At 43.4% G+C, this 21,743-nt stretch overlaps 1 protein-coding gene across 1 annotated transcript in view; it reads right to left on the minus strand.

Moving 5' to 3' along the window:
- The window catches only part of KCNAB1 (potassium voltage-gated channel subfamily A regulatory beta subunit 1), a 522,245-nt gene that overhangs the window by 96,784 nt on the left and 403,718 nt on the right, over window positions 1-21,743 (minus strand). Inside the window, exon 7 of the mRNA XM_069213297.1 lies at window positions 8,678-8,721. Coding sequence (XP_069069398.1) covers window positions 8,678-8,721 — 44 coding nt within the window. The remainder of the gene's footprint in view (window positions 1-8,677; window positions 8,722-21,743) is intronic.

The raw sequence follows: 21,743 nt of genomic DNA on the forward strand, positions 1-21,743 counted from the left end.
AATGAGATGCAAGGGAGGCGTTCCCGTCTAAAAAATCGACTCCGAGGCAGGTGCGTGGGATTTATACTCCCGGGCAAAAATCACGCCCGGGAGTGGGCAAGTCTAAAAAACACGCTTTAGCGCCGGATTTTAACGCCTGGGTCAGGGCAGGCGTTAAGGGACCTGTGGGCCCAGAGGTGCCCCCCCATGCCCCCAGGGACACCCCCTGCCACCCTTGCCCACCCCAGGAGGACACCCAAGGATGGAGGGACCCATCCCAGGGACATTCAGGTAAGTTCAGGTAAGTATATATATATATATATATATATTTTTTTTTTTGGCATAGGGGGGCCTGATTTGTGCCCCCCTACATGCCACAATGCCCAATGACCAAGCCCAGGGGACAGAAGTCCCCTGGGCATGGCCATTGGGCAAGGGGGCATGACTCCTGTCTTTACTAAGACAGGACTCATGTTAATGGGGGATGGGCGTCGTAAAAAAATGGCGCAAATCAGGTTAAGTCGATTTTTTGGACTCAACCTGACTTGCCCCATTTTAAGACGCCCATACGCCATTTTCCCCAACGCCGGCGCTGCCTGGTGTACGTGGTTTTTTTCCACGCACACCAGGCAGCGCCGGTCGGCTAACGCCGGCTAACGTCATTGAATAAATACGGCGCCCGCATGGCGCTTCAGAATGGCGTTAGCCGGCGCTAATGTTTTTGACGCTAAACTGCGTTGGCGCAGTTTAGCGTCAAAAAGTATAAATACGGGCCTAAGTCTTTTAAAAATAAATAAATACGGTTTAGCATCAGAAACCTTGGGTGGTTGCATTGAAACACACATGCACCACCCATGGTACGCCCCTTGGAGCTAAGTAATGCAAATCAGTGCTATGTGCTGCTTCGCGCTACTTTTGAGTGATTTTCCAGCGCTAAACAAGTTTAGAGCTGGTAGGTAAATTAGTTAAAAAAAAATTAGCGTCAATTTGCATTACTTTTATGATGCAAACGTTGATGTCAAAACTTAGTAAATATGCCCCTAATTTGCCACTAGCAATAATACTTTTAGCTCAGAGGTGACCTTTCATTTTCCCAGGCGTTTTTGGGAAATTAAGTTGTTTTGTGTTTTGACAAACTTTGCTCCTTTGGGTAGAAATTAAACTTCAGTAGAGGGACAGCCTGCTTGGTTTCTCTAGTACAATCTTTACAAAGTATCTTGAATCTATTATTGCATATGCATTCCAGAGCACAATATGTGTTTCATCTAATTGTGAATATGCCAAGTTTTTTCTGGATCCTGTTAAATTCTGAGGTGTACTCCAAGCTGCTGAATTCGTAAACATGGCAGGAACTCTGATTTTGTAGCTATTGCTACAATGAATACAACTTTTCACTTGCTTTGGCTCGTGACCAGGAAAGACAAAAAGATTAGCTCTATGATTCACGGACACAGATCTCCATGCAATGTGCTGAAAGGCAAAACGCCCTGCCTGACAAATTCCCCATTACGACGAGATGCAGCCAGCTTATTTGTTGAAAGTTAACTTGCTGTGGAAGTAACATTTCCAGCTGACTGCTTTCCAACTGCTGAACTGGTTTCTGATATCCTGGCATGTGTTATAAATTAGCTGCCTAGCTCTCAATTGGTAAGTAATGTCCATAACATATGCCACTCCTCTGAATAGATTGTGATTGTTCTTTGAGGATGCCGCACCTCGTCAGTGAGGGCCCAATTCATGAAGCTTTTCTGTGACAAGTCGTGCCTTACTCCATCCTTTAATATGAATTATTCCTGACTGTACAGGCCTGGTTCACAAGCGCCTTGAGTGTGACTTTCTTATCAATTTCCAGAAGTTAGACATATTTCCTGTTTCATTCAGTTTCATAAAGGGGCAAGGAAATCACCTGAGAAGAAGAACAACACATCTACACACACTTCTGAAAAAGTCAATAATACTAAAAAGTGAGTTTAATGCCTCACCTCTTCTATTTCCAGACTTCACTGAAAGACGTGGATTCAACCTCCAAAGCTGGAATACTCTAATGAGTTGAAAAATATAATTCAAAGCTCTGTCTACCTGTGTGGGTTGATACACAAACAACTACTCAATATACCTTTTAAACAGTTTCCAGGCATCACCAGAGCCCCAAAGCACCTAGGAAGGGGTGGCAAGTGTCGACTCACAGGAGGGAAAAGCGGCGGGTGGCATGGCGCATGACACAAGAAACAAAATAGACAATAATTTTTTTTAAACGTATTTTTCTCGCTGCTCCGATCCCCTCCTCTAGCTGCAAGTACTTGCAGGCACAGGCTCCCAGCCTGCCCTGCAGCCAATCCTAACGCTGCCTTCATGCTACTGGCAGCATGACATCAGCTTTAGGACTGGATGGAGTGCCCTGGATGGGCACTTCGAGGAAGAATGGAAGTCTCTGTCAGCTGTCTCCAACCCGGCAACACAGTTGGAAAGAGCCTAGTGCGCATGTGTGTTTGGCCAGCCTGAGATGGCCGGCCAAACAAGCATGCGCACTGAGGGTAGTGCTATGCACTCTCCCTAGGTCCCTGTCATGCCCATGGCCCCACCCCTTTTACAACAAAACCATAACAAACACAGTTTATTATGATTTTGTTGTAAAAGTTTTAAAGCTACTGCTGCTGGCCTGGGGGTCGATGCTCCTTCGCAATAGCAGAGGAGCCTCCCCTGGGGTGGAATGTAAGTACATTGACAAGGAAAAGCAGTACCGCCACTTCCTACTTCCTCTTCCCAGTCCTTACTCTACGAGGAATGCTATTGTAAACATTGACAATGGCCAAGGAAGCCCACTCCTGACAAAAAGATGCTGCATACATAAAGTCTGAATCTTACTTATTAGCTGCTTTCATTACCCCTGCACCACAATTATATTTCTCGTAGCCGCCAAGCTGCAGCTCGGAGGGCTTTAGAAACATTCACCAGTGCCACGTTGCTGCACTACAATCTATTAGATGAATTACCACTACCTCTGTCCGGAACGCTGGCATCCCTCTAGTTGGCCTCCATGTAATATGTGCCCCTTGAATTGGGGAAGAGCAAACAATCACACTGACAGAAGGAAGGTCTCTGTAGGTATGTCAGCACCACCTTTTGGATATCGAATTAAAGCCCCCTGGTGAGCCACAAAGTGCAATACCATGTACTGGTATTTGTGGAACACTGACCTATCTCTAGGCCAAAGTGCCAAGCTTGGTCTTAAAATACAGGAGGTGAGGTGTATCAACATAAAGGGTTCCCTTCCCTATTTTATCCATCTCTCATGTGTAAGTAATTGCCTCCAAGGATAAAAATGTAATACTCAAGAAAATTGAGGACAATAGACTTGAAATATTCAAAACAATTTTCATTAATCATTTTAGGGCAGGTGATTGGCCCTTACTGGAAACAGAGACCTAGGAGCAGCCGGAGTAAATAACAACAAGAGCAATCTAGTTATTGGATTCCCCTTCTAGTTAAACCGACTACCCACATTTCCTTGGTTACCTCGATTGCCACTGACTGTAGACAGAGAATGCACAGTTGATCCTATGGAAAAGACATCTTGAAGGTGCTGCAGAATGACCAGAATAACACAGGCAACTGGTGGAAGTCGCTTTATTGGTCACCAATCAGAAAAAATCAATGACTGTTTGTTTTCTGTTCATATACTTTAGGTTGTTGGGGTTGTACGATGGCCTACTGTACTGTTTGCTTTTCCTAACTATGAATTCCTTTGATGAGAAAAAAGGGATGTCTGAATTTTGACCCGATTGGTGTTGCCCTCATGAGATGTCCATGGTTTCATCTGACTGCTGTAGTATTTCTTTAACCTGTTTTTCACATTTCTCCCAGTAATTCCTTAATTCTCTTTCACAAACATACCCGTGATGTGGGTTAGAATTCAATATTTTCGACCTAGAAGCGAGTCAATTTTGGTATTCCATATATTGTTGTTCTGAAGTGGGCAGTGATTGTTATATTGAGAGATGTCCACTGGCCTGATGGGAATGTCTTCACTGAGGAGGATGGCATGTTGGTATGGCGCTTTCGGATTCCATTTTGTTTGTCAGAATCAAACCTCCAAAGTGGGGGTTATTTCTGGTAAAATGACAATGGGCTTAAAGCCTGGGAGTTTTTCCTCTGTGCCTGGGGGTAATTGTTTGATTACTCTGCTCGGTTCTGCCAGGCAAGGTATGGTGGGAGTAAATATGCATCAGCGTGGTGGCCCTAACTAGGAGGAACACAGCAACCTTTCCTCCACCTGCAGTCGACCCGTACTTACACCACATTCTGAATGAGGCAGGGGAACTGCAACTTTGACTGGGCAGAGTCCCAGAAAACTCTAGTATGGCTGAGTTTTATATATTGGTGTATTGCTAGGTGCAGAGACTGTCTAGGCTATTTTTTCCTGATAAACCATTTTTCACCACTGTGTACCAGGCAGGGTCAGAGTAGTTATTCGGCCACTCTGGAACCTTCCTGATCGGCTGTAGTCTGGAGTGCTGCTTTCAGAGGTGGATGGGATGCCATGACTCAACCATGATAACCCTGATGACCCCACTATAATTACAACCGCATTCCCAGTGGAACTGCTTTGAATGGTGTTGCTAAGGCTGCTTTAGTTTTTTTTTAATGGACCTGGCAGTAGAACTTGGTAAAGAACGTTCTTACAAGGTACTGGTTGTTCATCAATCATGCTTCTTGTACTTCCACATATGACACATGAAGGATCCAATAATGTGCTTTTCTTCCATATATCTGGCATTCTTTTCAGTACTACTTTAACCTCGGCTCAGGGAATGAATGGGATGCGGTAGTTTGTAGTTTGTTTGCTTTTTCACTGTGCATTTTTACTTATGTGGAGAAGAGGAATCAGTAGAAGTTGAAGATGCAGGAAGCTCCTGCATTATGTGTCTCCTCATTTGTAATGTGACAAGATGGGGCTCAACTCTAGAAGGAATTTCAATTTGCTATTTTTAATTATGAGAAGTACCTATTAAGGCATAAAGCCTGCTACAGGTCAGTAACTCGTGTCGAGAACCGGAGAGATGCAAAAAGTATGAAAAATGGTTCTGTGTTGCCTCAGTGTTACTCCCCATTTTGGGTGCACAATTCAGGTAACATAGAACCAAGTTTGTTCCACCCCAGTTTTAAAGAACCATTTAATTCGTCCTCACGGTAGGATTCCCTTCCTTGCTACTTTTTCATTATTATTATTTCAATAAAATGTTATTTAATTATTTTCTGTTCACACACCACAATTATGTTAATATCGTCCTCTTCAGTTTTGTTTTAGCATTTATATTGCAACTTGAGGGATTTTCTGGTGCTAGGCATCTCTAGGGGTTGGAGGCTGTTTAAACAGCTTCGGTGATGTCTGGTGTCCTCAGTATAGGTGTATGAAACTGAGTAGCATGGGTGATGTCTAGTCATTATGCTTCGCAGACAGTGGTTCCTCGTGTCTTTTTATCCTCCTCAATCTATTAGAATGAAAATAGTTAGAAATATAATGAGCTAGTTTTACTCCTTCTTCGAAAACAGCTTCCAACAAAAGAAACTATGGAAAAATCTCTTGGATTCAGCACCTATATGACAGGGTATGCCGCACAACGCAGTACCTCTCCCAAACTCTCTTCAACCAATGCGCAGAACATATTTCAAACCAAGGGTTCAAGGACTGGCCCATCCAAGACCGGCTTATGAAATGCCCAATGCATAGAATGTCTAAACGACACCTTGCTCCTGTGAACGCAAACCTAGAAGCAGCATCAAGACTTATCACTAGAGTAAAACATGTTTAGATGTCAGCCCTGATGATCCTCAATTGGTTTCCTAAAGTACTTCACGATTTCCAGAATAATGCACAAATCTATACCCCTTTACTCTCTGAAATACTGGATCCAAAAAACTCTGCCTTCGGGTGCAGCTGGTCTCTGTGACGTGCAGAATCCATGCTCCTAGAAGCTCTAAGATTCAAGAAACATTAATTTCCTGTTGTTTTCATACCAAGCCCCCTGAAACTTGCAACCTAGTTCGCTTTTAATATGCAGAAATCCATCATTTGAACCCTTCAAAAATATCTCTGAGGTCTAATGTTCCAGAGATATTTACAAGCATAACCCAGTAGGCAAGGAATTCTGTTAAATTGAACACTAGGGGCCAGATGTAGCAAAGGTTTTTACCCATTCTGTGTCTATGGGAAAAAGTGTTCGTACATATGGCCCTAAACCTCATACACAAACTTTAACCCTCTCCTTTCTCTGCACCCCACTCCAATTTCTGGTTTCTGGATTACTCAAGACATTATAACTATATGTTTGCAGAGTAAATGTCTCAAGTAAATATCTCATGTAAAGTGTGGCGACATCCCAGAGTGTATGTTGTGCGCTGTATAAAGCTGTGCAACTGACTTTATATAAATACATAAACAATTAATTCAATGTGTGAAAGTGAAATACCGTATGAACATCATTGGAGGTACATTATTAGTGTGTGAGATACCCCGTGATGTTCTTTTAATAGAAATAATGCCTTTATGTTCATCATCAGGGGTCAGAACTGGTGATATCACTATTTAAGACAGAGGGAGTGTAGAAATTGTAGGGGTGACCCTTAGGAAAATCGGTATGTGAGGCAGAAGGCCCTTAAAAGCTATGGAGCAACACCTGGTACTATTATTGTGTGATGTTGTAAGAGCCCATGTGAACCGGAAGGGTTAAGCATGGTGATATCATTGTGTAAGGTGAAAAATCTAAATACACAATGTAGATAGTTCAGGTGTGAGAGCTCTGAGTGAGGCAGAGAGCCTTTATGAACACCAAAGGGGTTCTGGTTTTATCACTGTGTAAGACAGATAGTTTGCAGGAACAGTATGGGTGGAACCTGGAATCATCTGTGTGGGGAAGATGACTAGTATGAACAGCTTTCTCAACACCTTTCTATTATTATTATGGAATCAGAGAAGCGGTATGAAGAGCAGGCACCTCATGATACAACTGTGAGAAGCAGAGAGACTGTAGGAACAGCATGGGTGGAACTTGGGCCTTATTGCGTAAGCAGATAACTGGTATGGTCAGCCTTCTGGGCACCTGGTCATATCATTGTGTGAGACAAAGAACCAGTATGAATAGCTTGGTCCTGATTCACAATGATAACTTACACCTTTACACTTTTGTAGTAACTTACATGTGTGTAGTAAGTCCAGCACTACACATGGCCAACCACTGGTACTGCAGCACCCTCTCAAAGGAAATAATGGAGGTAGGGACTTACTGCAAAAGTGTAAGTTACTACAAAAGTGCTGCTTGTGAAAACACAAAAACTGTGTGTTACTACAAAAGTGCAGCTTGTGAATCAGACCCATAGTGTGGAACCACATGATATCAATATGTAAGGATGAGAGCCTGGAAACATAGTGGTGGTGGAATCCAGTGATGTCCCTGAGGAGCAGAGAGATTGTAGGAACAACATGGGAGTTCTCTTATGATATATTACTTCATATTGGTTGCATGCACATAATGTATTCCCCTTTAGGTCACTGTAAATCACTGAGGGTAACTGAAGAATAAAGAAGGCAAATGAGAGGAAAGCAGGATACAAAAAAACTAGGGAAGGAGGTTAGAGGTGGGAGGGAAGAAGGACATGTGATTTTGTCACGTTGGATGCTTGCCCAGCATTAATACTGCACACAATTTGTTTTTAAGCACAATGTTGGAACTGTGAGGGAACATGAGGGGGTCCGTGGTGAAAAAAAGAGCAAAGTAGTACTCAGAGAGAAAAGAGAATCATGGTGTCATGACTTGTTGCTTGCTTGGGTAGATTTTATCTTGTCAGGGCGTCTCCTCAACCTGCAACTGGGGAGCAGGAGAGGAATGATGGGGAGATGAAAGGGAAGGGGCAGGTGAAGGAAGGAAAGAGGGTATGGGGAGAGGGAAGAAGGGGACACGACCTTACATATGCTTCTACTCATGTAGCTCTCATGCTTCACTAAGGCCACTTCGAAGGCCTAAGGCCCAAATCCAGAATCACCTGGAGCTGTGGTATCCCGAGGGTGGAGGGGGATCCTGCTCTGGGTGATAATGAGAGGCCTAGTGTTCCTGCATTTCCTGATGCAGGAACACCGGGTCCGGTATTACCCCGCGGCAGAAACACTCGGGCCCCTATTTATACTTTTTTAGCGCCGCATTTGCGCCGCTTTTTGAGGCAAAATGGGGCAATCCTACAAAATACAATGGCATTTTGCAAGTTTGCGCCGTTTTTGCGTCAAAAAACGACGCAAATGCGGCGCTAAAAAAGTATAAATACGGGCCATGGTGTCATACCGCAGGGGTTTCGCAGACAGTTTCCACTCGCAAAAGTCAACAGTGTTTACCTCAGTAATTCCATGAGCTGCACGTTTCTCTCCTCTTCCAAGGTCTTAAACCTGTAATGACCGGAAACGGATGCAGATATTCCATCTGCAATTGATAACTCTGGCCCCGGTCACCCCACAGAGATTCCGGACACGTTAGTTCTCAAAGTGTGGGCGCCACGGAGTAATAATCAGCTTTTCAGAAACCAAATGATGGATTTCCTGGGTTAATTCTGTCTGCTTTCATATTTATTCCATATAATTCTAGTGATTTCACGCATGCAAGATACATAGAGACATTTTGAAAATTAAATTAAAATACATGTCGGTACGCACCTTCAATTATATGTTTTCTAGAGAGTCCTCTTTCGGTCTCAGCTCTGCAAACATGAAAGCAAGAATTATTGTTAGAGGAACAGCACTAAAGGAATTAATAAAATGTGTCTGATCTCGAAGAGACAGAGCACGGACTTTAGTTAGAGTAGACATCACTTGGGGGACTAGGTAGCTCATATTCTGGGCATAGAGATGCAAGGATTTTACGAAGGCTGGACATATCCTCTGTTAAATGTTCTCATATTGCAACCATGTTTGGTTAAACACCAGGCCAGCTTAACACTCAAGGTGCAGCCCAAATCAATCATCCGCACTTTATTAAAGAGACCGATGCTAACAAATGTATGTACCTGACCCTAATGAAGAGTACGAGTTAAAATTAAGTATTTGTTTTGCTAGATAAACACTCATACATACCCAGAACCATTTACACATTGTCCTATATATTGAGGCCTCGGTTTAGAGTTTGTTGAGAGAAGATTACTGTGGCCTGCCAGCTAATGAGCTGCCCAATTTTGCGACACATTTAGCGGTAGGCATGGACGTCATGTAGGGTCGCCAGGGGTCGCAGCTTCAACCCCCAGCTTGACTCTTGCGACCCCTGGCACTGCCTGTGCGACCCCTTGCCCCAGAGGTTGCAAAATCAGTGCCAAGAACACAGGGGCAGCTCGACGTTATGGACGTTGCTTGGGGCCCCACTTCCTTGCTTTCAATCCGTTTTGTATTACAGTAATAGTGAATAACACATCATTCATTATTAGTGTAATAAAAAATGGAGTACCGTTAGCTGGAATTTGAACCCCCCTGGTAGCTGAGGTAAGTAAAAAACACTTTTAAATGTATGTTGTATGGGTGCTTGCGGGTGAAAGTGTGTTTATGCGAGAGGGCGTGTGTTTGAGTGAATGTGTGTATGTGTAAGCATGTGTGTGAAAGTAAAGATGGAATGGCGTGTGATGTCACTTCTGCTACCCCTGGCATTTTGGTGAATTGAGGTCCATGACGGTGGGACTCAGCAGGGCTGATGGCAGATCCTCTGCCTGTGGATTGCTAGGTTAGAATCGAACAGCGATACTCACAACTTAATTCTGACCAAGAGGTGATATGTTGTTATGTCATGTTATGTTCAATGCTTCTGTAGAGCACATTCCCACCACTTTTATTATGCCACAGCCGATAGCCCTCTTTGCCTCCATTCATGGGAGAAGAAGATCCCCTAGTGGGCTACAGAGGTCGGTGAGGAGTTTCCCTGAACAGGGATGGAAAGCAAAGGACCTTTATCCCTGAAGACATTGGTAATCCCTGATAAGTGGACAGGACCAGAAATGGTAGATTCCAAGTGTGTGTGTTCTTGCTGGGTAACAATGGGGGAGGTAAACCCTGGAATCAACCATGAAGACAGAGCCCGGAGAAACTCGGATGTTCCCTTTTCACTGTATCTATGGGGCTTATTAGGAATTTGTCGGTCCCAATGTGGGACCGCCAAACTCACGGGAGGACGCCACCGCCATGGCGTCCCCGCACTACTCTATTACAAGATTTTCGCATGCCAGACCTGGCTGACTGGCAGAAACCTTGAAATAGAGCGTTACTGCCAGTCAGAGCTGCAGTAACACTGCTACGAGAAAGCACTCAGCTCCCTTAAAGGAGCAAAGTGCTATCTCGTAGAGCAGAGGTGGCCGACCAGCACCCTTGGAAAGCACACTATCTGCTAAGCAGAGAGTGTGCATTCTGATGGTGCTGAGCAGGTGGGCCCCTGCGCTGCCCATGTCACTGTCTCCCCTGTGGCCCCCTCCACTAGTTCTCCACCAGCCTTTTCATGGTGGGGAAATCGCCATAAAATGGTAGGCGGAAAACAAGGTTGTAATCAGCCAGGCGATGCTGATTTCAGTGCCGCCCTGGCTGATTACAACCAGGACCACCGTCACGCCGCCTGGATCAAGGATCGTGGCGGAGACAGTGGTCTGTTGGCAGGTCCACCTGCCAAACTCATAATGGGGCAGTCGGACCGCCACAGGCGCAGGGGTCTAACCACCACCGCAAGGCTGGGGTCGTGTGACTGCCAGTCTCGTAATGAGGCCCTATTTACGTTAGCATGCTGTGCTATTTCTGTGATTCTTCACGCTGTGGCTGTGCCCAGTTCTTCATCAAAATTCTACCCAGTGGCTGTACAAGATCCCCCTGAGAAACTGGACATTAGTTTGCTGATAACTCTGGCACTATGCTGATGTCTGCCACTCACCTTCATAAAAGTGTCCCACTCATGTTTAAATGGAGGCCGAGTTGCAAATCAAAATACCCAGAATTCCTGTGCAGTCTTGGCATTTTCAGCAGTGCACTATGGCCGACCCATCTTTCCTACAGTTCAGAGAGAGTTCCAGAAGGTTGGAGAAACCAATTGTTTCAACTGGGGCCTTGTCAACCAATAAGAACTGGTCCCTATATTTAAGTAACTCGGATTGGTTGTTGGTCAGCAAGTCAGAAAGGCTGGAGCTCTCCAGCATTCTTGCACCTACATTTTGTGCATGACTGGAGCAGGTCTGTGCACCACTTGATAGTACTTCACAGGGGTTGCCAGCAGTGACCCAAGGCCCACATTAGAACTTCACTTGCTATTTGCTGTCTGTGAAGAACCTGGAACTAGAGGATCAAGTTCGAATCTGCAGCCCCAGAAAAATAGATTCCTTCCAATCCTACCAATGTGTAGAACACAATTTGTGTATGTGAGTAGAAAATCACCTTCAAATGTATGTAGGGTATACATTAGAAGGACCCTGTGCAATTTGTGCATGTTCCATACTTAATGAAATTTGATAACTGTGCAGATCGAAGCACATCATTAGTGTTAAAGTAGATAGCTTTCTTAGGCCTCACTCTCAAATAACATACACTCCTTTGCATCCTTAGGCAAAATACTCTTTTACAGGAACTGGGAGGAATAAAGATTTGATGTTTTAAGCATTGCGTTTGCATACATAAAATTATTTTTGGATAGTTCAAATAGGAGATCTTATTTTACCATGAAGTGAGCTCACAGCAAGTCCTATGCCTTTAATCACTGTTAGAAGTATCAGGGCAATACACCTTTGCCCAGTTAGACATTAAGGCGGTCATTCTGACCCTGGCGGTCAAAGACCGCCAGGGCGGAGGACCGCGGGAGCACCGCCGACAGGCCGGCGGTGCTCCAATGGGGATTCCGACCGCGGCGGTAAAGCCGCGGTCGGACCGGCAACACTGGCGGGCTCCCGCCAGTGTACCGCCGCCCCATTGAATCCTCCAAGGCGGCGCAGCTTGCTGCGCCGCCGAGGGGATTCCGACCCCCCCTACCGCCATCCAGATCCCGGCGGTCCGACCGCCGGGATCCGGATGGCGGTAGGGGGGGTCGCGGGGCCCCTGGGGGCCCCTGCAGTGCCCATGCCACTGGCATGGGCATTGCAGGGGCCCCCGTAAGAGGGCCCCTAAATGTATTTCACTGTCTGCTGCGCAGACAGTGAAATACGCGACGGGTGCAACTGCACCCGTCGCACAGCTTCCACTCCGCCGGCTCGATTCCGAGCCGGCTTCATCGTGGAAGCCTCTTTCCCGCTGGGCTGGCGGGCGGCCTGCTGGCGGGCGGCCTGAAGGCAACCGCCCGCCAGCCCAGCGGGAAAGTCAGAATTACCGCCGCGGTCTTTCGACCGCGGAACGGTAACCTGACGGCGGGACTTTGGCTGGCTGCCTCCGCCGCCCGCCAAGGTCAGAATGAGGGCCTAAGAGTCTTATTTAAAGTTTGGTGGATGGGTCACTCCATCACAAATGTGGCTGATCTCCCATCCCCATATTACAAGGGGCATAGGCTATGTTATACTGGTAATACTGAGGACAGGATTTCCACGACATTTCTTATGGAGTTCCTCACCTGTCAAACTCTTAACAGGTCTGGTTCACAAATTGTCCGGCAAATATTTAATTTTGTTCAAAATCTAAAAATGTTCCAGGAATACTCATATCCATAGATAGTCATACATATTTAAATGAATTAGATGTACATTTATGTACATCTAAAGATAAGGCAAACAAGTATTGCGCCTGTAAACTTTTTTTTTCTTCTACAGCTAAAATATTTTCACTATGAAGAAAACTTTTCTCTTACATTCCAGCCAGTTTTGGGAGTTTTCTACCTGCTCCCGACTCTGTCTAGACTTTCTGCTGTCCTTGAGAGATTTTAATCTTTATCTATGTCCAGGGTGGGAGGTTTCTTGATAGCCACATACTTGCACATTTGTTGGTGCTCATGTACTTCAGCCCCACTTTGCAAAACCTACAACACAGATTTACTCACACTTAATAAATTAATATTTTATGAATAACAAACATGACGTTTACACTCATAAATCTAGGTATTTGTGTACTAAGTTCAACTTTGGTGTTCGGAGGCAACTACCAATGATGTCAATAGGTAATTGTGGTTAGAGTAGCTCCTTAGAGCATTGAGAAGAGTGCAGGTATATTTGACAAAACATGTAACCATTTAGGACAGTAAACTACATAGTTAAGACATGGTTGATAGACCAGGTACTTAAAACATCCATGCGAATTCCACAGGCCTTATCATCATCCAATTTTACACACTGTTCTGGCACAGGAGGAATTTGTGGCTCTCCTTTGGTATCATCAACACATACATTATTATATCTGAGTGAGCGCTGGAAGCATTCAACAGAATTTCTTACGTTCCTTGTGCAATCAAGTAGTATATTGGTGGAATCTGCACTAAACCCACGGTTAAGTGTCCTTGCTGTTTAGATGGTACGGGTTTTCCTCACTCAAGGAGATGTTCTGAAACCCTTGAGGAGCATCGGATAAGAAGAGCAGCAACAGTCTTGTGGAGCTCAGCACCGGCCACGGGATATCAAACTCCAGCTTCTTCTTTGTGTGCCAACTGATGCCATGAGTTTCTGGAAAGGGATCCTATTGTCTGCACTTTCCAAGAGTGTGCTCAGGCCAGAGACTGCTATGATGGTACTCCAATCCAAAAGGAAGTAGAGTCTTTTTCTGTGATGTCGGGTCCTGTTTTGATTATATATCGGGGTATTTAGAAGTAATTGACGTGCTGCAACATGTATGTTTCAATAATTTTCATCACATAGTTTGCCCTTGCTACTAATATTGCCCTTTATTTTGCTTCTTACATTGGGAACATCCACTCAATATACTCCAGAATATTTGTACTGGCTGTTTCCTCTTTCCTGATGCCATGGAGAGCTTCTCCTTCAATCAAGAGCTACAGGATTGCCAAATACATTTTTGCCCTCTATGTTTTTATCTCCTAACTGGGACCCTTCTAAGAAATCACTCAGTATTTTTCAGACACGCTATTATGTGCAGGGTAGCTATTGAAAGAATTCATCCCTTCTTCGAGCAATAAATAAGGGAGACTCAAGTCTCAAAATACAGTCCTTGATAGAATGTAAAAGTAGGACAATTTGGTATTTACTAGTATATAATACTTATGCTTGGTTTCTGGTGACACATTTGCTTTTGAGTTTGGTCTTGTTGTCTGTTATCTTTCCCTGAGCATCTTCTAACATTTCCACATAACAAAGTAAATTTTGAAACTAACTTCACATCTCAAGATTGAATGTGGGCTTATTATTCAGCATCTGGTCAGGGAATACGTTACTTCCCTGGATGAAATAAAAATAAGGTGTTCACATGTTCAAGATCTATAGAGGTGAATGTTTTTATCTTTACTGCATCATTTGGCATTGTTAATGCTAATGTTTCGAATAATGTAGAGGATATACTTCTTCCACCCAGAGTGTCACTGTTTTCCTGGTCGGTCGAATGTTTATATTGCCCCTACGTCTAATTGTAACATAAAGTAAATATCCGTTTTTTATAAGTGTGTTAGACCAAACTATAGATTTTAGCTTTAAGGTTGTCTTTTTATGATGTGTGAACCTAAAATTCACTTGCTTAAAACCCCAAAGAAGTGTATAAAACAAAAACCACTGTGGTCTTGGTGTTGTTTAAATGTGTTTTGATATAGTCTTAAAGTTGTTTTTTGAATCCTAATGAATTTCTTACAAACTTACTGCAATAGCATATTTGATTTTCTGATAGTATTAAAACCTGTAGGGGAGTAGTTAGAGTTGGGGGATAGGTGGCGAAGTACCCTGTCCACCGTACTGACAGTCTCCCTTCTTTACTTAGAGTTAGAACTTTGGGCCAGATGTACAAAAGGATTTTACCCATTCTGTGTCTATGGGAAAAAGCTTTCGTACATATGGCCTTTTATGTTTCTGCTGGTGGTACCCCTCCCGCACCTCTGGTGGAAACCTTAGACTGATGGCCCAAGGGAGATCAGGCCATTGGTCTAAGTACTGCAGACCTTACACCCTGTTTAGAGTGGATGGTCCAATGTCCTTTCTTCTGTTTAGGATCTCCCGGAAAAGCCTGGCAGCTCGGCAGCCCCACTGAAGGCATAAAGACCTCTGTCAGGCAGACAGATCCTCTAAATATAGCAAACATTTGTCCGCCAAGGCAACTGAAGTTATTTCAGCAAATGCTTGGATTCCGGCCAAACTCTAAATGAAACTTATAACTATTGTTTACTGAACCTTTAAATCAGTTAGTTTGTCAGTAAAGTTTCATAAAATAGAAAGTTTAGCAAATTTCTCATGAAATAGTGCAGTTGTCTTTGTATTTACTCAATGTTATGATACATTGCTAGACTCTGCACAACCACAGTCAGAACCAAAGTCAACAATCCACACTTACAGGGTAATGTGGGGTATCTGCAGAAAATCAGCGAACGTTCCTTTCACCAATCCTGTGGTTCCTCCATATAATTATAAGGCAGGGGAATTGTTTTGTTTCTGATGGCAAAACCTCACCTGGCTCTGACAAATGTGATCTTTAGCTGGCATCCCATTCACAACAGGGTGCCTAGGACTGGTGGTTTGAAGGCCCTCCTGCCAGCCCTTTGATAGTCTTTATTCCTGTTTGTGATTGCTATGTACACCATTGGTGGTTGGAAACAGGAAAAATGGGAATATTTTCCAGACATGCATTCATAAAATGCGCAGTGCACCAAATACATTTCCTATCTGCGTAAAAAAAAATTAAGCTTTCGACCCTTGTTTCTGAAAATCTTGCAAAAGTGCTCCGCTGGTACTGGTGTTACAATTTCCAGCAAAAAAGATCTACTCCTAAACTGACTTGGATATCTAGATGATTGAGAGGATCCCTTCTGGATTGGTAGGAGACATGGTTTCCGCCGCCCAGCAAGTTAGTGAATCACCTCCAGAGTATAGGTGACCTCCTTAGTTTCTAATGCAGTGATAATCCATTTTAATCACCCAATGAATAGAATTGTAAATCTATACTTACCTATGGTAGTCAAAATAACGAACCTGATAATTTTTTAGGTATATATTTTGGACTGCAATATTTTGACATACAACCCCAGAAAGTTACAAAGGAAGTATCTTTGTTGATTGATCATGATAAGTTCAAATAGTAAGGCCTGATAGTGCTGAAGCTAAAATGAGTTGATATTCTGCATTCCCTATGAACACATTTTCATATATTGTAACATTTAATTCAGTCATACCCATGGGCCCTTATTATGAGTGTTCTGGTGTGTAGCTGATATTTATTTGCGAATCCAATAAAATTTGCCTCTGCTGGGTCCGATAATAACAATATGCAGACTCGCTGCATAAGACGTTGAAATCCTCATGTCCTGGTAATAATTGAGTATTTTTCTGTCAATAAATATTGGCAGGTTTGACCTGATGAAATTTATTAGGAAAAACTGTGGGTGCGAGGAGCTAGCTGCCAAACTCGTAATAGTGGTGTAAGCAGTAAGAGGAGTGACGAACCACTCGTTAAGAGGGCCATAGTCTCAAGTTGGCCTTTGAATGCCTCTTCTGTTGCGATGATCAGTGGCTGCCTATTTTGATGTCTAGTCTATGGTAACAAGGTTTCTGTACCCTCTGCTACCAACGTATTATCTTCTAGGAGCACTCTAAAACTAATCCGAATGGTGGTGCCTAGGAAGTCATTCAATTGTCGCTCCTAATTACCATTGTATTAATAGCGGAAACTCAATTTCTAGCTGGAATAGTAACTCAAATCAATATTGTTACCATCTATGATAGATAGAGCCTCTCAAAGTTCTTCTAATTTTACTTACAGACATCTAATGCATTTTCTGTCCTCTGGGTTTTGCTGTGGGAGGCAAAGCTATAGTAAAGCAGTGTTCAATGAACTTAAGAGCACTCATTATTTATGGATGATGCCTAGTGTTGTTTCTACCAAGATGTTAGAAAGCAGGATTTGAGTACAGTCCAAGGACATACCTCCACTGCCCTTGCATAGCACACATCTTCAAGGATCACTGATCTGGGCAACAGAGTATATATAGAAAGATAATTTATTTTTGGTAACGAAACAAACTGGTATTACTCTTCAAGCAAAGATGCTTTAGCAACACAAAGAACGAATGTTGTATAATAACACTCTCTGATGTACCAGTTTATGGATATAGTGTGAGGCTGTTTCGTTATAAACAAGTTCACTATGCATTTTGTGCTGCATCCTCAGTTGCTGCATTATTAATGGTAAAACCTGTGCAGAAGAGGTTAAATCTGTGCAGTGAGATATAATTCTGATTGCCAAACATACAAATTGGCCTGCTTTCTACTTTTGTAAGCAATGGGACATAAAAAGTAGGACTATTGGTAATAACTAGTACTGTAGACTTGTGTATGAACCACCTATGGCCACTGCTTAACATAGGCCAGTGGTAACTGGTAGGTCCAACCGGCACTCATTGTTAGATACTTATTTTCCTCATCAAATTCTGACCCAGTGCAAGAGAGAAAAACACAAAAGAGGCCAGCTTCAGAGAAAATACTTATCCCAGGGCTTATTCTTTTACACATTAAGCACTGGATAAGGTACACAGTGGGTTCAAAAAATGTGATGCAACACAAAGGCCAGGAACTAATAAAGACATAATTGAGTGTAAGATACTAATATGTTTCATATTAAGGTTGGCATCACCCGAAGTCTTGATTAATTGTTCACGTTAGTGGTGTTAATACTTGGAAATAAGGGTGAACATTACAATTTGTCTCTTCTGTTTATGCTAAAGCTTTGTCAAACGACTGGTGGAAGAACCAAGGAAAAGAGAATTGCAATAGTCCAATTGACTCAGAATGATCACCTTGTCCTCCACCGGCCTCAGGGAGCATGGAATAAGTGCCAGAATGTTTCTCAGCGCCCAGAGCAGAAAAAGACAGGTAGCCAAGAGATGACTGACCTGTATCACAAGGGGCAGATTTGTTTCCAAAATGAAGCCAAAATTCTGGATGGTCTCAACTAGGAAGTGGGGTAGTGGACATTAAGGGGAAACAGAAGTGTTGTTAGTGAACCACACCACCTTTTTTGTGCGCATTCGATTTTAGAGTATTTTGGCTTAACAAAATGCTAACTGCTGAAATGCATTGATGAAAAGTATCAAATCCATAGAAATAACCAGGTGGGTTTCATCTGTGTACTTGGTACGGTTTATGCCAGACTATTTTATAAATTAGCCGGTGGATAAGAATAAAGATTAAAAAGAGAGGGGTTGAGTGAAGACCTTGAGGACACCCTGATTGATGGCTTTGAATTCAGAAGGACAAGGTGACAGATAGATCTCCTGATGTCTGCCATTTAGGTAGGATTTACACAGCTGCAGCACAGGCCCACAGATCCCTTCTTCCACCAATCTGGTTAGCACGATGGATTCCAAGACCGCATCAAATGCTGCAGATAGTTCTAGTAGAATGAGTGCCGCAGACTCTCCTCAAACTGTATCCTTTGCAGTTACTTGGATGAACTCCACATTTATAATAATTGATCTTCTGTGAATCTTGCACTCTCCTCCAGCCATCTGTGCCTGTGAAGATATATGTAAGATCCCTTTTTAAAGCCCTAGAAGTATTGGTGTAGTTTTATCAGGTACCTGGGCTATGCCAGGCTTAGGGTGGCTACCTCACTCCATGTCAATACAGGCACTGTTTCTAGTCCTGGAGTTTTGTCTGAAAATATTTGCTATCAAGTGAGTTAGTGTAATTAGCTCAATGGACTTTGTTAGCTGCACTGAACAAGTGTTAGTGTTCTGTGTTTTTTCTAGGCTACAACTTGAGTCTCTGCAGACCGATATCTGAAATAAAGGCATGGAAAAGATGCTCCTATTGCAGTGCTTAATTTGTGCTTGTTGTTTCCGGTGCTGAGCACCGGCACTTATTTTTAAGGGTCAGGGCTTACTCTTCTCCCTCAAGCACGGACGGAGGGTTGGAAAATGAAAAAGCATCACAAAGGAAGAAGGTAGACAGCTGTAAGAGTGAGCAGAAGGGGCATGGAGTGGCTTTAGATGTACCGAAGAGGCCCGAGATAGCTTCAGGATTACGGCGCCTCAGTATTCTGTGTTCAAACATTTAGGGGCATATTTATACTCCGTTTGCGCCGAATTTGCGTCGTTTTTTTCGACGCACATTCGACGCAAAACTAACTCCATATTTATACTTTGGCGTTAGACGCGTCTAGCGCCAAAGTACATGGAGTTAGCGTCATTTTTTTGCGTGAACACCTTCCTTGCGTTAATGATATGCAAGGTAGGCGTTCCCGTCTAAAAAAATGACTCCGATGCTATTGCGTCGGATTTATACTCCCGGGCAAAAATGACGCCCGGGAGTGGGCGGGACTAAAAAACCCGCATTTGCACCGGATTTTAGCGCCTGGGTCAGGGCAGGCGTTAAGGGACCTGTGGGCTCAGAATGAGCCCAGAGGTGCCCTCCCCTGCCCCCAGGGACACCCCCTGCCACACTTGCCCACCCCAGGAGGACACCCAAGGATGGAGGGACCCACCCCAGGGAAGAAAAGGTAAGTTGTGGTAAGTATTTTTTTTTTTTTTTTTGGGGCATAGGGGGGCCTGATTTGTGCCCCCCTACATGCCACTATGCCCAATGACCATGCCCAGGGGACAGAAGTCCCCTGGGCATGGCCATTGGGCAAGGGGGCATGACTCCTGTCTTTGCTAAGACAGGAGTCATGTTAATGGCGTCTGGGCGCCAACAAAAAATGGCGCAAATCGGGTTAAGACGTTTTTTTTGCCTCAGCCTGACTTGCCCCATTTTTGGACGCCCAAACGCCATTTTTCCCTACGCCGGCGCTGCCTGGTGTACGTGTTTTTTTTTCACGCACACCAGGCAGCGCCGGTCGGCTAACGCCGGCTAACGCCATTCAATAAATACGGCGCCCGCATGGTGGTTCAGAATGGCGTTAGCCGGCGCTAATTTTTTTGGCGCTAAACTGCGTTAGCGCAGTTTTGCGTCAAAAAGTATAAATATGGGCCTTAATTGCTGCAGCCGCAAATTTAAGAGGAGGCCTTTGGGCACCGGCACCTTTTTACTTACAAATTAAGCACTGTCCTATTGAGTGCTATCTACAACACTAGAATGTGCATTAGGTAGAAACATTTCTTTCATCAGAGAAGGGCTCAATGTTCAACCTTCACAAAGGTTGCAAAGACTCCCAGTTCACCCTTGACCGATCAAAACAATTTCTGCATTGAGAGAGCGTTTTCACTCTAATTCAACCCTGTCCGGTAAGCCTGGAAAATGTATGCTCAATATTTCTCTACAAGTTTAAATTTGCAGTTTTTCTGTGAACAACGGCAAAGTTTGCAGATTTTATTTTCTGTGCATGTTTACCCTCGGTAGATGTTTTATATTCAAAATGGCCTTGCACAGCAAAATAACTTTGTTTTCTGCGAAATACATATTTTTCACAGAATCACTTTGTTATTGTTAAAGTCAGATAGGTACAATGCAGATTGTAACAAAAGTCGTGATTTGCAAGCATAAAGGAAAAGAAAAAAGTTCACAACCTTGTTACTTTGCAAAACTTTCCATAGAACTCTGCCAGCGGTGCAAATACACTTTGCAGCTTTGCACCCTATTGTGCATGTGACATGGGTAAAAGTCACATGTGCATTTGGATGGGGATCTATATAACTGTTTCCTGAACGTAGGTGCAAAATCGCTCTAGGTAATAAAGCAAAACAAAGATATAGGGCATTCCTGGCACATCTCCCCAGGGAGAACCATTATATACACATTGGCATCTCACACAGCAGGAAGAAGAGAAGTACTTTTTTTGTTTTATAAGTATGACCTTTTCTCCGGAGCTCAGTGACAGCTAACCACCCCATCAGCCTCGAAGTCGAAATGTCAAAATGCTTTCATCCCTGTAAAACTGATGCAGGCGGACAGCCTGATTCTATTTGCTTTGGAATCTAGTATCGTGGAATTAAAATGACTTCCATTTTATCAAATAAACCTCTAATTAATGGATCGCATGGTATTGTACACACTTGGACAGTTTTTTAAATGTCTGAGAAAAGATTTATAACAAGAATTGGTAATGCCAATAGGCCTGTCTTATAAATGAAAGTATCTCTTCAGTCATTGGTGGGTTTAGGCAATCACTTTAATTTTCCAGACACTGTCACTGATCCTTGTTTGTGCATCTATTCATCAACCCACTGACTCATTCCCTCACTTAGCAAACTTAATAAAAACATAAAATCCCCAGAAGATGCAAGATAAATCAGAAAAACAAAAATAGGAAAAATAATACATGTTGCTGCTTTACTGTGGTGGCCATACATTTCCAATAGTAAATAAAATTAAACACAGCAGAGGTGGTCATTTTGCAATAGTATTGTACACAATGTATCATTAAAACTTCAAGCATGGCCACCACTTTTGGAATCAACACCTTGGCCCTCTTGGACAGGTAAAACAATTATACACTATGGACAAACCCATTGTATGATGAAAACCTGGGTTACAGCCAGTGGTTGCACATAATGTAGCCATCTGCAGGCAAAGTAAGTGGTAAACAAGCTCCCCCTTAGCACAGTCTGAGGAGCAGTAGCATGCTCTAAAAATTAAAATAAAAAAAAGGAGAAGGAAAAACTTAAAAGGAACGTTTAAAAGGAGAAAAAGGAAAAACCAAAGTACTGGCC

The sequence above is a fragment of the Pleurodeles waltl genome, chromosome 11 (assembly GCF_031143425.1).
Source record: "Pleurodeles waltl isolate 20211129_DDA chromosome 11, aPleWal1.hap1.20221129, whole genome shotgun sequence".
Classification (NCBI taxonomy): domain Eukaryota; kingdom Metazoa; phylum Chordata; class Amphibia; order Caudata; family Salamandridae; genus Pleurodeles; species Pleurodeles waltl.